The sequence below is a fragment of the Antechinus flavipes genome, chromosome 4 (genome assembly GCF_016432865.1).
Source record: "Antechinus flavipes isolate AdamAnt ecotype Samford, QLD, Australia chromosome 4, AdamAnt_v2, whole genome shotgun sequence".
NCBI lineage: Eukaryota > Metazoa > Chordata > Mammalia > Dasyuromorphia > Dasyuridae > Antechinus > Antechinus flavipes.
In genome coordinates, this window is record NC_067401.1 from 83,507,031 (window position 1) to 83,525,601 (window position 18,571).

Consider the following 18,571-nt stretch of genomic DNA (forward strand, 5'->3'; position numbering starts at 1 on the left):
TTCTGGGATGGGGGGAGAATTCTTAAATTCAAATTGATGATGAGCATCTACCAACTTCAGACTTCATGCTTCATACTTTCTCTAGAAAAATAACTGAATTGTAAACCATAGATTTTTAAAGGGAAAAAGCTGAGCATGTTTGACCTACATAAATCCATGACTCAGAAATTAAATGAAAAACGGCTTTAGAACTGTGAATTCTTAACTCTACTGTTACCTGCATCACTTTTTTAGTCAGGAGAGGAGAGAAAAATGGGAGGTCTGGACAAGGACTATTCTTCTAGGAGGCATCCTATCCAAAATCGGAAAGGAACCCCCCAATGCATTTGTCTTCTCTTCAATGCTATCCTGGTAGATCTCATCATATAGACAGATTCCTGGTGTCAAAGGCTAGAAATAAATTTCCATTTCCTTTTAATGATTCATAATATGACTTGAATAAAATTCCTCATATATCTCTTTTACCTCACTGTCTCCACCACAGGATAATACTGTTTACCATCTGGTAATGTTTCTGAAACTCTTAGTCCTTTTGTCTAAGGCTCTGTTTCCAATAAGGCTTATTTGGTTTATGGAATGGCTACAGGAGAGCTGGGTGGGGGTAGGGTAGTGAACATGGGCAGTGCTTTAACTTTGACATGTAAAGAGGCATACTGGCTAAAAGCCAGATTGGAGTTTACTAGAATATAAAATACAGACATATGGTTTATATTGGCAGGGATTCAGGGTCGAACTCTCACTACTCCAAAGGCCAGACATCATCCCATAATGTCAATCTCTTGGGTGCATCTCATATGGGAAGACTTTGTGATATGGGCTCTGTTCTGTATAATGTCACTAGAGGGTGTGATGGGGCCAGAACAGAGGGATAATTAGAATACGGTCACTACAGCTTCTCCCCAGAAATATCTCCTCCCCCAATATCTTGGCTAATGATTAAATGCCTTTTGGAGTAGCCTATCACCTCCAGGACCGAATTCCAACAAGTATTTAATTCAGTGCATATTCTTTGATTCCACACATTACAGGAAAATATCTTGATTATTAGGAGAATCATTTCTAGGACAATGACTCTTTCAGCAAAAATTGTGGTTTTTGTGTATCTCATTCCCTAACATCTAGACAATGATTAAGAGCCCTCCAGTCACCTCCAGGACCAAATTCCAGCAAGTATTTAATTCCATATTCTTTGATTCCATATATTATGGGAAAGTATCTAGAATATTAGAAGAATCATTTCTAAGACAATGATTCTTTTATCAGCAAAAATTGTGGCTGCACGCTCATATGTGTGTGTGTGTTAATAAAATATGAAATTCCCCAAATCATCCTATTTCTCAAACAGTGGCATTTTCTTTTTGAGTCTTTATGCTGGGTTGGCAAATCTTCTGAAGATTTCCAAACAGCTTTGCAGACTCTTAGTCAGACTGAGAATTTGCACAACACCCCTGTGATGAAGATAGGTTAAACTCTTGGTAACTTCATTTGCTGGTGTTGAAAAAGAGGTTGTGATCTGTTGCATTAAGTAAATTCCTTCTGTACCCTATGATTACCTTTTGAAGTGGCAGGCCTATACTTGAGTCCAGGGTCTGATATCTGGAGTCATTGGCTAAGATCCCAACTTAGCTACTGTCTGGCTTTGGGATCCCTGGTCAGTAATTTGATCCAGTGGTCTGAGTGACAGTCTCATGAGTATAACTGCAAAAAAAGGGCATGTGAATTAAATAAGCTTAGTAAAAATTTAGGGAAAGTGATAAACATGCCATTTTGTTACTTTTTGAAAGAATTATATTTCTCCCAGCATGTTTTATCAGTGATTCAGTGGTTTCATCTTCACAAGAATCCCTGGATTCAAGTTACTTTTTTGTGCCCATAATTTATATACGAAGATTCTCACACCCTTCCTGGTATCTAGTCATTTACCTACTGTTACAAGGCAGGTTAAGGACTGGGCCTATTGACCTATGAATGTGTGGCCTGATAGAGATCAAAGATCCAGAACTGTCTGTTGTCAGATAGATATCTGCATTGGGTTGTCTGGCAGCAAGAAATGTTATATATATATGATTAAATGGAGGGGGATGGTTGGTTTTTATTTCCATGGTAATCTTAATCAAATCCTCATCTCGGATACCTGAGATTGTCCTTCTCTAGACCCAAGGTCATCCCTTTAGTCAAAGACTGAAATTGGAACACACTATAGGATCAAGTCTCCTGACTTCCAGTCCAAAGGACATTCTTGTCATTCAGACAAAAAATTTTTTTTGAAACAATGAAGGGACTCCTTTGTCAAAAGCACTGAGGCTAAACCATCTCAGAGAGCCAGTTGCCTATCTTGTTTTTAAATACCTCCCCCTTCATTTCAAATATGTCTTTTTCCTTCTTCTATCTATTAGTCATCCCTTGTAATAAAGAATAAAAAAGAAAAAGGGAAAGGAAAACCAATTCATGAAAGCTAAGCAATATATCAACAGACTCTATTTGTATTTACAATGTATGGTCTCCCACCTCTGCAAGGAAAGCAGGTAGTTAAATTTTCTCATCTCTTTTTTGAAGCCAAGTTTGGTCATTATAATTATATTGCATATGGTTTCAGGGGATTGTTGTGCTATTTTTTTCTTTCACTAATATTGTTCTTGGAAGTTGCTTATAAGACTTAGCTAGCCTGTCTTCTGCTGTAGGGTACACCAGTTTCTTTGTTCCGTCCAGAGGTTTAGAGTGAGAGCATCTGTTTACCAAGCTGTGGGATGGGGAGACCAAAGCCAGGAAGCAGAAGATTTGGCTTTCTTCTAAAGTGAAATGGAATATAGTCTATCCTTCATCCAGTGAATTTGTGGATGGTTATTGGCCGGTTGGGCCATTATCCGTCAATATTGTCATTAGAGTATTGCTTAATAAGATCCTTTGCACTTTCCACAGAGTCTCCAACTTCTCACCTTTTATTGTTTATACAATGAGGTCACTTGGATTCTTCAAGGGAATTGCACAAATAAGACAAAATAATAGAATTTTCAGCTGCATAGGTCCCATAGCTGACAGTGTCTCTACAATGTGAAAATAATTTGCTTGGATGTGAACTTACAAAGGGGAGCCAATATAATTACTACATGTAATTTCCTTTGTAACAGGAATGAATATCGCCAGTATGGGAGGTGCAAAGGCATGTTTTGTATTTGAAGTTCCTTATGTCATTATCTTGTTACCTTTGTGTTTTTTTCAAATAGGGGTTCATAGTTCATAGTTTATAAGTCTAGATCTGGAAGGAATCTCAGAAGCCAAATGTCCTATTCCCATGTTCAGCTTCTACCCTAAGGAAGATGAAGGTGATAAGAAAGCTCATTTCAGAAAATTCTCTTCAGGGACTTTAACTGCCCTACTTTGGTTAGGTCCACTTATCTTGGTTGTGGTTTGGTCATTTCAGTCATGTTCAACTCTTCATGAGCTCATTTGGGGTTTTCTTGGCAAAGATATGGAGAAGTTTGCCATTTAGTTCTCTAGTTTGCTTTACAGATGAGCAAACCGAGTTTAAATAGGGTTAAGTAACTTGACTGTGGTCACACAGCCAGTAAGCATCCGAAGCCAGTTTTGAACTTGGAAGTCTTCCTGACTCCAGTCCCTGTTCTCTATCCACTGCACCTATCTCAAGTCATCAACCCACTTTGATTATATTATGTATACTGCTTTACAACTCAGCTAGCATGGTGTAGTACTATCAACTCTAATTGAAATGAGGGCCACCAAACCATATGTAAGTCTCTCCATGAACTGCATATTGACTTAAAAAATCACATATTATTATCTGTGCTTTATTGTATTTGTACTTATTTTGTTAAATATTTCCCAATTCCTTGTTAATCAAGTTTGGCCACATGTTTACCACTTCTAGTGTAAGTGTATAGAGTAGTTGAGTGGAGATTAAGACAGACTTATTCAAATACCACCCTAGAAACTTCCAAGGTCTCAATGATGAAAGGCAAATAATTAAGCTCAGTTTCCTCATATGTAAAGCTAGGATATTAATATCACCTTCATCATAAAGTTTTTGTGAAAAGCAAATGAGATAATTTATTTCAAGTATTTAGCTAACCTTCAAGTGCCATGTAAATGCCTATTATTATTTTTATAGGATGATTAGATGGCCTTAGTTTTTTCATCTGTAAAATAAGCTGGGGAAAGAAATGGCAAATCACTCCAGTATCTTTGCCAAGAAAACTCTAAATGGGATTGCAGAGTTAGACATAACTGCAATAACCGAACAACAAATTATATTTTTATTATAAAGCACTCTCACATTATTACATAGATCCTCAACAAAAGCCATGTAAGATGCATCAGATTAAAGTTGAATAAATCAAGTTCCATGAATCCCAAATCCTGAATCAAATTCAGTCCAAGAAATAGTAGAACCATTACTCAAAATCATGTTTTCTTTTCCTCTGAATTAGTCCTTATTCCACTATAGCTATGTTTTTCCATACTTCCATATTGATAAAGATTATTATTTCCTCAAAATGCTGGCTATTTCCCCAAACTGATATCATTGTGAATAAATTAATAAGTTTATTAATTTTAAAAGAACATTTTAGTTTTTATCAAGAAAGGAATATCCATTTGGGTAGAAAGTAGAGTAAAAGCTAAAAATTAGACTTTAGGATGGCCCATCACTTTGGGTTTACAATGGGGTAAAGGCTGCTACATTATAGGAGAGCAAGAAGGAAGTATGCTACTTCTTGAAGGCAATTCTGCATGCCTGGAAATATATTTGTGAATTGGTCAACAATCAGTGACAATGAGCAGTTTGATACATGCTGACATTGTGCTATGGTAGAATTCTATCCCTACCTTCTGATGAAGCTAAGCAGGCTAAACAGATATCCTTATAACTCTTCCCCTTTGTCACTTTTTTATATAGTTCTGGCTTGGTGATGATGGTGGTGGTAGATTTAGGAGGCCAGGTTTTCCCAAACAGGATCTAGGTCAGTGGCAGAAGCTGCTTTTTTGGGGGGAGAGTTTTAAATTTTTTTTGAGCTTTTCTTTTTTTATTGAAGTTTTTGATTTTCAAAACATATGCAAGGATAATTTTTCACCACTGACCTTTGCAAAACCTTGTGTCCAATTTCTCCCCTTCCCCCCACTTCCTCTCCTAGATAACAAGTAATACAATATATGTTAAATATTGTAAAAATATATGTAAATCCAATATAGGCATACATATATATTTTTAGGCATATATATTTATACAATTATCTTTCTACACAAGAAAAGTCAGATAAAAAAATGAGAAAAAATAAAATTCAAGCAAACAACAACAAAAGAAGTGAGAATGCTATGTTGTATTCCACACTCAGTTCCCATAGTCCTTTCTCTGGGTACAGATTGCTCTCTTCATCACAAGATCACTGGAACTGGCTGGATCATCTCATGTGGAGAAGATCCACATCCATCAGAATTTATCATTACATAAACTTGCTGTTGCTGTGTACAGTGAAATCCTGGTAACGCTCGTTTTGCTTAGCATCAGTTGATGTAACTCTTCTGGAGAGAGTTTTTTGACTTGGAACCACCACATATCTTCTTGGTGCTAACTCTTTTTTTAGAAGTTTACTGTCTCCATCCCCCCATTTGTGTTTTTTCACTGGATGTTTCCCATGCCTGGGATTTTCTCTCTCTTTGCTTCCATTCCATGACTTCTCGAGCTTCCTTCAAGTCTCAGCTATAATGGTACTTTCTGCAGTAATTCTTTCCAAGCCCTTTTCAACACTAGTGTTCTTTCTCCCTCTGAGATTATTTCCAATTTACCCTGCTTATATTTTGTTTGGAGAGAAATGTTTATTGCTCTCATGTTAAGTATTATTGATTATTAATTATTAATAATTATTGAATTAAGATCAGGATTTTTCCAAAGCCTGTAAGTTTTTCAGTCACTGAAAGGCATTGTTAATGTGTGAGATTGCCCAAATCTCAGAGCTACATGCCTTTTGACCCTGGGTGGGAGACCCTACCCAACTAGGGAATCTTAACAAAAACTTTAAGGTGAATTCTGACCCATTGTGTTCTACTTACTCAGATATAAGCAGAGGTAGAGCCCCTTTTGTCTAGATTGTCCTAGATGGAGTAATCTGGAAAAGAAATAAATCTCTGTCCAAAACTGAGGGACTAGAGTCATGTCCCCCAGCCCTTCATTGGAATAGTTCCACCTCTCCTTATAATATTAATTCTTCTTATTAGTTATTAACCAGAGTTGATTGCCACCCTCAAAAACACCTACTCTTCCAAAGGTATATAAGTAAGCATCACTCACCCCTTGTATTAATTATAGTTAGCATGATTAACTTAAAGATTAATTACCTAAAAACTGTCTCTCAAACATTTTCTATATCAAAATTTGTACTTTGTTATTATATGCCCTCCTTTAGATTATTTTAATTGTTAATAATATTTTTATTACTAAAAATTTTATTAATGATATCTACTATTATTTTAATGACACTGATAATACTGATTAATAAAATAATAATGGCTAGCATTTATATCATACTTTAAGGTGTACAAAATCTTTACTCTTATTATTTTATTTTATCTTCACAACAACCTAGGAAGGGTAGATGCTATTTTACAGATGAAGAAACTTGAGGAAGACAGGTTAGGTGACCTGCCCAGGGTCATGCAACTTAAAAGCATTTAAGATCTTCATGATTCTAGGTCTTGGACTCCGGTCCCCATGCCACCTCCAGTGCCTTTGTATCACTAATACTTAGCATAGGGACAGTGCTGAATAAATGCTTTCTGATTTGGCCAAAATGGTCATTTTTGGCTTGGGATGCTATCAATAGAGAGCCAAGATTCAGACTGATTTCACTTATATTAAGATACATAATAAGAAAAAACCCAGAATATTCCTATGTCATGCATTGCAGAGACCAATAAGGGAACAGATTGTGTTTTTAACTCAACAGAATCATTTCTTGATTCAGTGACAGCCTCTGGATGTCTTTTCTTTTATCTCTAGCCTAATGGACACATGTTGTGAGGAGACACAGTAAATTTCTGATTAGAAACTGAAAGGTGGTACATTTAAGAGCATCTCTTCCTTTCCCCTTTTTCTCCCTCCAGAATTCCCATTGACTGGTTTGTGGCTAGCTTAATTACACCAAACATGCTATTTTTAGCCACTTTTCCACCCTATGAAAGAGCTAGGTTTTCCCTCAAGTTGACTCTAGACTGGGCTGCCTCCAGTTGTTTCTGCCAGCAGAGCTGGAAATTGGTTCCAGCAGAGACATTTCCTGTTGATCATATATAAGTTGAACTATGTTGTGGATTAACCTATTAATATCAGCATATCATCCATGTGCCTAGATACTACCCAATCATGGGAGCAGCAAATTTAGCATTGCATTCTTCATGTTTTAGACTTCAGGACTTCCCAATCTCTTCTCTAAATGAGCATGTCACTCCTTATACTTTGATGTCTCCAACAGACATTCCAGTTAGTAAAAAGATTTGTAGACTTTTGCTGCCTCTATTTCCCTGTGGGCCCTCATTTCCCTTCAATCTAATCCAAATATATGGTGCATATGAAATTGGACATCAGGAACTACAGGGAACCAAATTGTTACTTTTCTTTTTTAATTTAAGCCATCTGAAATTAGCTCGTAAGAAGGTCTCAACATCAAACACTTGTGAGCAAAGCAAGCACATCTGTTTGTGTTCCAGATGCAAGGTGGATTTGGATGGATGCATTTGATGTTCACAATTGATAGACTCAGTGTTCCTTTCCAAGGAAAAAGATGACCAACCTTGCTAGAGTCTGACCCCTGCCCTGTCAAAAAAAAATTCCCCTAGTAATGCACACTTACCATTGGTGTCTGACAGATGCTGTTCCTAATCTCAAATATGGAAAGAGTTTTTGGCTAGAAGAGGGTAGTTGCATTAAGTGATACTCTTTTATGTTATACTGAGATTATCTCATCTCATCTGGTAGTTATTTCTGTAGTTAAAGGAGTGAAGCCTTTGTATTTATTTACCACCTGTGTGTCAGAGGACTTCAACATCATTCTTTTCTTCCCAGGCATGGATGGGAAAGGATAACATATGGACAAGTAAGCTTGGAAAGGGCAGGGATGGTGTTTTAATAATGCATTATATTTCTTTGCACTCTTCTTTGAGGTTGGCATTGGGGCTGGGAGCAGGAGAAGACACCAGCTGAGTCCTTTTCTAACACAGAACTCGATACCATTGTCACAGACAGAATAATAGGCTGGAGAAATAGTAGGTGTCCTGAGCCAATATGGTGTTTCTCAGAATTATAGTTTGGCATTGCAAAGTACCTTAGGGAATCATCTAATCCAAACACCTTTGTAACACACTGGCGTTTTGTATAATACCAGATTCCATATGGACATTTACTAAATACTAATAGAAGTAATGTAAAAAATACTTCTCCTGCTTATACTTGATGTGTTTATAATACAGCGGTTCAGGGCATGGAGGGAAAGTGAGAGGGGATGATACTGACAGTCTGATTTTAAGCCAAGTACTTTATAGAGTGTGTGAGAGTGTGTGTGTGTGTGTGTGTGTGTGTGTGTGTGTGTGTGTGTGTAGATTTAAAGGGATAAGAAAGGATGGAGAGTGGATCTGAGAAGCCTTCATCATCTGGTTTCTACATCTATACAATATGCACAAATCCTTCGATAACATTAAGAATTGTGCTGGTAAATATAACTGGCTTTCCAAGGGAAAAATATGTATGTATAGCATACATTTGAATTTAATCTCCATTATCTCTTTTTTCTCTATCTTGTTAATAACATAAAAAGCCCTAATTTGAAGCATTTCCCAATTTCTAAGGTGTGAATATTCACACTGAAAATGTAACAATTAGATCTCATGAGCCAGTTCCTGCTAACTCCTACACCACTGATAACATCGCTGACAAATGGTTCTCTTGAGGCCCTCTACTAGGTAGTTGCCCTTCTTTGGAGAATGTCTCATTTGTCTTTGCCCTTGCTAAAGTGTAGCACTTAGAACTCAACATATGATATTCTATATGTAGTCGGGACAGAGCAGAGTACATCAAAACTACCACTTCTCTATTTCTAGATATGTTATTTCTCTTAATGTAATCTAAGATTATTCTGATTTTTAAAAAAAAAACTCTGGGACAGCTAGGTGGTGCAGTGTGTAGAGCACCAGCTTTGGAGTCAGGAGAACCTGAGTTCAAATCTGGCCTGAAACACTTCACACTTCCTAGCTGTGTGACCCTGGGCAAGTCACTTAACCCCAATTGCCTCAGGAAAAACACTTTCTATAATACAATCTAATTTTAGACTTCCCTTGTAGTCTTCTGAAATACCCAAGTCTTTGTTACATGAAATGCTTTCAAGCTACACCTACCTCATCATAAAATTCTGAAATTGATTTTGTGAACCCAAATCTGTGGCTTAATATTTCTCCCTGTTAACTCCTCTTCTTCAAGCAAGACTTGATTGCCATTTGTTGAGTATGATGGAAATGGGATTCTTGTTCATTTATTAACTGGATTACATAGTTTCCAAGGTTTTCAATTTTGAAAGTATCTGATTCTTAAATTTGAACCAGTGTTCAAACCTGTCAAGATTCTGACTTTGTCATCCAGTTGTATTGACTGTTTTTCACCTATAGATTTCTAATATCCACAGATTTGGTTAATATGTTACCTATGCCTTAATCCAACTCTCATACTTGGATTTTTTTATTTTGTAAATATATAAACTTTCTCCAGTGGAGCAGAGCACAATTCTTCCAAGCCTTTTTATCCAATGTGACTCTTATCTTGTGTCATCATTTGAATCCTCCATAATGGGTCAATGTAACATGGCTGGTAACCTTCCTCTAAATCTCTTAATATTGTCTGGATTTTAATGGAATATTCAGGCTGATTATCCCTCGCTCTCAATAAAGGAATGGCCTATTTCTCTTCTTGGTCTTATCTTAATTTCTCTTCCTTGTATATTTATTTTACAATATTGTTTATGCAGCTTCTCCATCTTAATTCTTTATTGGTAATATGTTGCAGCTAATTCATACCCACCATCTCTCTCCCTTTTTTCCTTTGGATAAACTGAAATTTGTTTTCTTCAGATAATCTAGTATTCCATGTTTTGTAGCCAAATAGTACTCATTTTAAAAAAATCTAAGGGAAAAAAATGTTCATCAGCAGAGGATCACATACAGAATCTTTGTATGGTCCCCTAGAGACTTTCTTCTAAGAGGACATCAAACCATTGATAAGCAGTTTTGGAGTTTAGTTGTTCTGAGAAATTGAATCCACCTAATTATTTGCTAGCCCATAACTCTCCTCTTTTCCACAAGAATGGAATAAGAGATGTTGACAAATGCTTTGCTAACATCTAGGTAACTATCAGTAGGCTTGCTCTGGTCTACAGAGTTTCTTAATCTTCTTTAAAAAAAGAAAGAAATTAAGTTAGCTTGAATGATCAGGTGTTGATGAAGCCAAGCTAGGCTTTGGGGTTTTGGAATTTTTTTGGAGGTTTTTATTTTGGTTTATTACTGTTTCAGGGAAAGGGGCATTCTTTTAATAATGTTTTAGAGTTTGTTGTTGTTGAGTAATTTCAGTGATGTCCAACTTACCATGACCCCATTTAGGGTTTTCTTGACAGAGATACAGAAATGGTTTTCCATTTCCTTTTCCAGTTCATTTTACAGATGAGGAAACTGAGGCAAACAGGGTAAGTGACTTGGCCAGACTCACACAGCTAGTAACTGTTGTGGCTGGATTTGAACTCAGGTCCTTCTGACTCCGGGGTCAGCACTCAATTTACTGTGCCATCAACTCCCAATTGATTTAGGATTTTACCAGGAATATAAGAACAGCTCATTAGTCTATGGATTGAAAATTTCATTTTACTCCTCTTTTGAACATTGGAATATTGATCTTCATCATGAAGGCAACTACAGCAGTTCAGGTATATCAAATTCCTTTCAATACTCTAAGATATGTTTTGTGTGGGCCTGGCAGTGTAAATTCAAGACAGCTAGGTTTCTCTTATTATCTCTGGACTTTATCTTAGATACAACACTCTGTCATTTTTGTTCAGTCCTTTCTAATATTAAGATAATTTTCTTCAGCAGAGAAAACAGAGGCAAAACAAATTGAACAGATCTCTATCACCTATTATCTTCTACCTTTCCACATCTCTCAGTCTACCCATCCTCACTAGCTGTTATTCTATCTCTCCTCTCTTTCATGACTGAACTCCTTGGGAAGTATTTCTTTGCTTTCTTAACTCTGCAATCAAATATCCAATGTTTCATTCAACTGAAACTGTTCTTTCCAAAATCACCAATGATATTGTAATTGCTGAATCTGATGATTTTTTTCTCAATTCTCATCCTTTTTGACCTCTTTTCCTACCATCAGTCACCTTCTCCTCGATACTTCCTTCTTTTTTAGATCTTCATGACACTAATTTGCTGTATCTCCTCCTATCTGTATGACTTCTCCTCTTTATCTTTTGCTGGATCTTCATCCAAGTTATCTTCTTACTACCTAGCCATCTATGACAGAACCAATGGTGTCCTGATGTTTCTTCCCTGAAACAGCTTCCTCCTCCTCTCCCCAACCTGATAAGTCACAGTTTGCTATTTTGGAGAATATAAAAGATCTCACCCATCTCAGGCTTGGGGGTGTGCTTCATTCTCTGAGTCAACATGTCTTACTGACCAAGCACAGAGTCCAGATGTTCAAAGTGAAGCTATATTCAGAGAAGTTAAATGTCACTCTAACCTTGCTGTGTTACAGTAAAGTAAACATCCTCTTTTGTTAAATGCTTAATGTCTTGCAAGTCTTAGTCTATCCTAGTATCAAACTTGAACTCAGAGGGTGCTGGCTTTAGAGTCATTCCTTCTTTGCCTTTCATCTTTGCCTCTTGACTCTCCTGGCTTCCTTCAATTCTCAGGTAGGGATAAAAGAGAGAAAGGTTGAGAATGTGACAATAAGATTATGAACCTGGCTCACTGGGTGCCTTGTAGCTAGTGAGTGCTTGAGAAATCATTTCAAAAATCAAATTGAATTCTTAATATACAATTTTGTTGTCCCACCACCTTTTACCTATATCATTCATTTTGAATAAATATTTCCCTTCAAAGAGATTCGAATCAGGATTCTTATCCCCTAATATGGAAATCAAATTTTCCCCTTTGTGTTAGGATCTAGAGTTCATTTTGATTATTGTCTATGTTCTTGTGTGTGTTTGTGTGTGTGTGTGTGTGTTTGTGTGCGTGCTTTTGATTTTGTCTCATTGAGTGTCTTCCTGCCTTATATCTACACTGTCTGACATCTGGCTCATTGGCTATAGAAAGGCAATTTCCTTTTTCCCTCCTTTCCTTTCCACTCGATTTCTCCCTCCCTTCCTTTTTTATTTTAGTGCCCTTTTGACCACCTTTTCTAGATTACTTAGGAGTTTGTGCCAAAATGTAACCCAATATGGCAGTGATCCTTCCATTCTCTTACTGATTATTTCCCAGATATGTTCCTTTTTTTTCCGCTAAATTTTCTTTCTTATGGCTAGTGTGATTTTGTTTGAATTGTAACTTTGGGAGAAAGTTCAACACTATTTCATTTGATCTTTTTTTTATTTTTTATTTTTAATGTGTATATGAAATGATTATTTTCCACGACTTTGAAAAACAAGTTCTGATCTCATGTCCACAGGCCCCAGGTATTTTAAGCAACATCTTCTTTTCTTTTTTTTTTTTTTTAACTTAAGGTTTGTTAACAGTTTAGTCCTGCATAAGAGCTTTGATGTATTTGAAAAAAGAAATGCTGAAGATAAGAACCTGGCAGATCTATGTATTTTCACCTCAGGTGCCATTAAAAAAAAAAAAAAACTTCCCTAATTTATCCTTGTAGCTGGAAATATATATATATATATATATATATATATATATATATATATATATATATATAAAGGCAGAGAATTTAAGTACTGATAGCCACTCATTCCCTCCAATAAGCAATTATTAAAGCATTTAGTACATTGTGCTGCAACAGAAGAGATAAAACGTAACTATATCATTTAAAAGTAGTCCAGAAAGAAATCATAATCCCTGATATGCTTAACAAATGTTTGTTGATTGATGGATTTAATCTAATGGTGACATGTTTGCAGATAAACAGAATATGAAGCAGAGTATTATAAGTGCATAAGGGTGGTTTTAAAAGAGCTATTGCCATTTTATAAATACAGAAACAGAGGTTCATAGAGCTTAAATACTTGCCAAATGTTACACAACTATTGAGAATTAGAGATGAATTTGCATACAGGTTTGTTTCTCTCTCTTACTGACTTTAGGTCCATTGATATCTTCACTACATCAGTCTCCCTTTCAAAGATGCTATCAGTAATATTGTAAAAAATTGATCAAATCAACTAATAATTATTTTGTTGTGTTTAGTCATTTTAGTCATATCTGACTCTTTGAGACCCCATTTGGAATTTTCTTGGTAGAGATTTTGGAATGGTTTGCCATTTCCTTCTCTAGCTCACTTTACAGATGAGGAAACAGAGGCAAACACAGTTAAGTGATTTGCCTGGGGTCACATAGCTAGAAAATCTCCAAGACAGATTTGAACTCAGGAAAATGAATTTTCCTGAATTCTATGGCACTCTACTGCATCAGCTCGCTTCATTATATTAAATACATTAAATACTTTAGTAGTTATCACCAATGATAATAATCACTCTAACCTTGCTGTGTTACAGTAGGCTACACAATACCATCACTGTTTTTTCCTTTCTTCTTTTAAATTCTTACCAGTTTGCTTCTACCACTAAGCATCATGGATTTTTTTCCCTCAGATAGATACTCTCTTGATAAAAAATATTATTTGGCTAATATGTTCCTTTTGAATAGTATGGACACAGCTAGTGAATGTTTAAGGATAGATTTGAATTGAGGTCTTCCTGACCTTAAATCCAGCACTCTATCCATTGAGCTTCCTAGCTGTTTCTGATAAGACCTACAGATCTTACCAAGATGGATTTTTATTAGGGGGGATATTTGGGCATTTAGGATTAAATGGCCTACCCAGAGTCACACAGCTAGTTAAATGTCAAGTGTTTGAGGCAGGATTTGAATTCAGGTCCTCCTGATTCCAAGACTGGTACTCTATCCACTGCACCTCCTAGTTATCCCTGAAAATGTTTAAAGTGAAGAACACATTGACCAATCTTGCTAAATGATTTGCTTTTAGCTTACAGCAATTCATAAAATGATTAAGGTGCAGAGAAGATACAATCTGTATGAGAAAATATAGCGTATAAAAAATAATGAGCTTGATGATCTTGGAAAAACATGGATATAGTTGCATGAAATAATGAACAACAAAATGACCAGAACCAAGAGAATACTTTATATAGTAACAGCAATATATGTTAAGAACAGCTTTGAGCAAATAAGTTATTTTAACTATTATAAATACCCAAATTAACTATAAAGGATACATGAAAGAAGATATTCTTTATATCTAGAGAAAAAATGATAAATAGAAGTATGTACAGAATTATTTTATACACACACACGTATACACACATACAAATACATTTGTTTCTAATTGTAATTATCTCTAAAGCATGGTGAGGAGAAAAAAGAAAAAAACAATTTCCATGCTAACTTTATTATATATTTTTAAGGAATAGCAAGTTGTACATGATAGATTTGCAGTTTCATGTGCAGTAATTTTTATTATACTGTATTATGGATATGCTTGTTTTATTACATACATTAAAGATAAAATAAATTTAAAAATTTGAAATGAAGATATCATCTAGCTGAATTGCTGACTAGTACACAGTAGGTACTTAATAAGCATATGATGAATCATATTGAATTACTCTCAGATCATTAAATTATTGAAATATCAAAGAATTTGTTCTAATTCATGGGTTATTGTAGCCAAAGAATTCATTTCCCACTGGCTAATGTTACTGGCCAACTCCATAATTAGCTAGAGTGCTTTTTGGGTAATGTTCATTTTTAATCATTTTTAGTCATATCCTACTCATGACTCCATTTGTTTTTTCCTTGGTACTACCAGTTTTCTATGAGAGTCCAGAGTGATCAAAAATAGCATTTGAGCAGGAGCTTGATGAATGGATAAGATTTTGATCAGCAAAAAGTCGAAGGTTGGGAGGAGGATTCTAGGAAGAGGAAATTACATGATCAGAGATGCAAGAAGTGGAAAAAGTGCAATGAAGTGACAATGAAGCAATTTGATTAGAGCATAAGCTGCCAGTGAGGCTGTAATAGGAGATATAGAGGAAGCACAGTGAATAGACTGTCCTGGAGTCAGGAAGATTCTTTTTCCTAAATTTAGATACTGCCTCAGATACTTACTTATTAGCTATGTGACACTGACCAAGTCACTTAGCTCTGTTTGCCTTAGTTTCCTCATGTGTAAAATGAACTAGAGAAGGAAACAAACAAACAAATCATTCCAGTATATTTACCAAGAAAACCCCAAAGGGGATTACATTGAGTCAAATATAACTGAAAAATAAGTGAAAAAGTAGTTTGGTGCCTGAGTGTGGATACCAGGATAATAGCTTACATTTTTGGTAGCACATTTAAATTTACTAAGTACTTTTCCTCACAACTCTGTGAGAAAGGTACCATTTTATAGTTGAGGAAGGATTTTACTTTTTAATAGTATTTTTTTTTTCAAATACATTCAAAGATACTCTTCAACATTCACCTTTGCAAAACCTTGTATTCAGATTTTTTTCTCCCTCTTTCCTCCCTTCTCTCTCTAAATAGCAAACAATCTAATATAAATTAAATATGTGCAATTCTTCTAAACATAATTCCATATTTGTCATGCTGTTTAAGAAAAATCAGATCAAAAGAGAAAAGAACAAGAAAAAAAACAAAAATAAATGTGAAAATACTATGCTTTGATCCACATTCAGTCTTCATAGTTCTCTCTGCATGTGATTTGTATTTTCAATCTCAAGTCTATTTAAATTAGCTTCAGTCATACATTGATTAAAAGAGATAACTCTATCACAGTTGATCATCACACACTCTTGCTGTTAGTATGTACAATGCTTTTTTGGTTCTGCTCACTTCACTTAGCATCAATTCACATAAGCCTTTCCAGGTTTTTCTGAAGTTAGCTTGCTCATCAATTCTTATAGAATAATTCTATTCCATTACCTTCATATACCATAACTTATTCAGCCATTCCTCAACTGATGGCATCTACTCAATTTCCAGGGAGGAGGAATTTTAAGTGACTTACTGACTGATAAACACAACTAATAAATGTTATGTTTGAACCAGAATTTGAACTCAATTCTTTTAATTTCTGACCATATTGTTCTTATCACCATCCTGGTTCTTACTCTCAGGCAAATGGACTGAAATCTGAAGACTGTGAGAACACTTCAAAGGCTTGCCTAGGGGAATGGCCTTATCAAATCAATGTTTTAGAAAAATTAAATTTATAACAGTTTGTGAGATGTTTTGGAGAGGTTAGATATTTGATCACCAGAGAGATTTTTTTCCTTTCTCATTCATAGTAAATTTGGAGTTTTGAATTCATTTGTAATTTTCTAACAGGACCCTCTGATGGTATCTCTTTAAAGTCTAGCCTAAATTAGGCTAGGCCTGCTCTTCCTTCAGTCTATTCCTGTTCATGGAATAATGTTCTCATGCTCAGTAGATTGCAGGCATTTGTTATCAAATGTTTACAAGATAAGCAATTATAAGCCTTTGGGCTAAGTCCTTATTGAAAAAGAGGTCTTTGTGAGTAGTAATAATTTCAAAGATCTTTTTTTGCCAGGTGAAAATTGGTTCACTAATACCTCCTGCCTATTTAAAAAATGTTTTGATATCTTTTGTTTTTATATCACATTCACTTATGAGTAAATAATAACTCGCATTTATATAATACTTTAAAGCTTTATAAAATCTTCATATTTGTTAACTCTTGATCTTCACAACAATCCTATGAGGGCCTTAGGAGCTTTTGTTATTCTGATTTTACAGTTGGGGAAAGTAAGGATGAGAGATTACACAACTAGTGCTAGAGGCAGGATTTAAACTGAGGATAACATTTGATCCACTCTACCTGCATGCTGCTTCCTCTGCTTCTCTGAATTCTTTGCATTCATCATTTGTGATCATATAGTAATGTTTTACTAAAGTTATATGGTACAATTTATCTAGCTATTTCCCAAGTGATGCCTTCCATCTATTTTTATTTTTGGTGCTAATCATATATGTCATTAAAATATAATTTCTAGTTTCTTACCTGATTTCTCTCTTTTTTCTTCCCATCTTTCTTTGTCTTATAACTTGACTCCTGGATTAGGATGCTGATATGCTAGCAGGAGAGGAACAAGCTTGGAAGGAAGTTCAAAGTTCCTTGGTAAAAATTGAAGATCTCCAGTCACAAGAAAGTATCCTTTCATTAAGAGGTCAAAGTAAGTCTCTGTTTCACGTTTCAATTTTACTTTTTTGTTGTTGTTGTCTGTGGTTGGTTACCTTTTGAATGATTATTAGGGAACTGGCCCCTTGTGCCTTCTGTGTTGTGCGGAGATGCTGCAAATACATTGTTTTGAGGATGGATGGATGTATAAATAGATAAAATATTTATTAAGCATTTAATATGTGCCAGGCATAAGCCCCAAACAAAAAAGATCGTTCCTACCCTCAAAAGGAGCTTACATTCTAATAGAAGATAGCACATAAGAGGGAGCTGAAATGGGAGAGAAGAACTTTAGGTAGATAAAATGGAGAAGTTCAGAGAAACAGGGATAGAATAAGGAAGGAAACATGTGCTATTTAAATTAAAAAAATATTACAGACAGAGAATCTCAGAAAAGTTGACTTCTACCTAGTCATTGCTAGTAAGTATAAAAGGTTGAGGTTTAAACCTAGAACTTCCTTGTTCAAATCTTGCACCCCTAGCTACAGTGCCATGCTGGTTCCATATTACTTGGGTCATTTTCTTCTAAACAGTCTATCCTTGCAGGGGATACATCCTTTATTTCAGAGGCAAGTATAGATTTACATGGCTATAATTCAAATATAATTCAAAGGTATTTACCAACCTGTCATGTTGCTTGAAACACAAAGACTTTCACTGAGGAATGATCTAAGAATATTTAGAAGGGAATCCTGGAGTAAACAGGAAGGTACCAGTGTAGAATATGGTGTAAAGTTCAGAGAAAGAAGGATAACTATCTGGATCCTTCCTCAAAACTAAGGGGCCATGAGGTTCTCACCTTGTTAAAAATAAAATGTGCTATCAAAGTATGGTAATACTATATAGATTATGCAAAAATATGCAATAATTCATTAGGTAGACTAGTTGTTGCTTTGGGAAGAAAAGTCCTAAAGAAGTAGTATATGGATACGTTTTGACGGGATAAGAAAGAGAAGTAAAAAGTCTAGAGATTGGTCAAAACCAATCTATGGGATTTTGGTGTTCTGCATAATATAGAAAGGCACCAAAATACAATATGAGTGCTAATCAATCTTCACCCCCCCCTTAAATGGGAAATTG

The 18,571-nt window shown here is 35.5% G+C and overlaps 1 protein-coding gene across 1 annotated transcript in view; it reads left to right on the top strand.

The window, feature by feature from the left end:
• SMYD3 (SET and MYND domain containing 3) overlaps nucleotides 1-18,571 on the top strand; it is a 1,009,300-nt gene that overhangs the window by 834,731 nt on the left and 155,998 nt on the right. Inside the window, exon 9 of the mRNA XM_051993450.1 lies at nucleotides 17,375-17,462. Within this exon, the coding sequence (XP_051849410.1) occupies nucleotides 17,375-17,462 (88 nt within the window). The remainder of the gene's footprint in view (nucleotides 1-17,374; nucleotides 17,463-18,571) is intronic.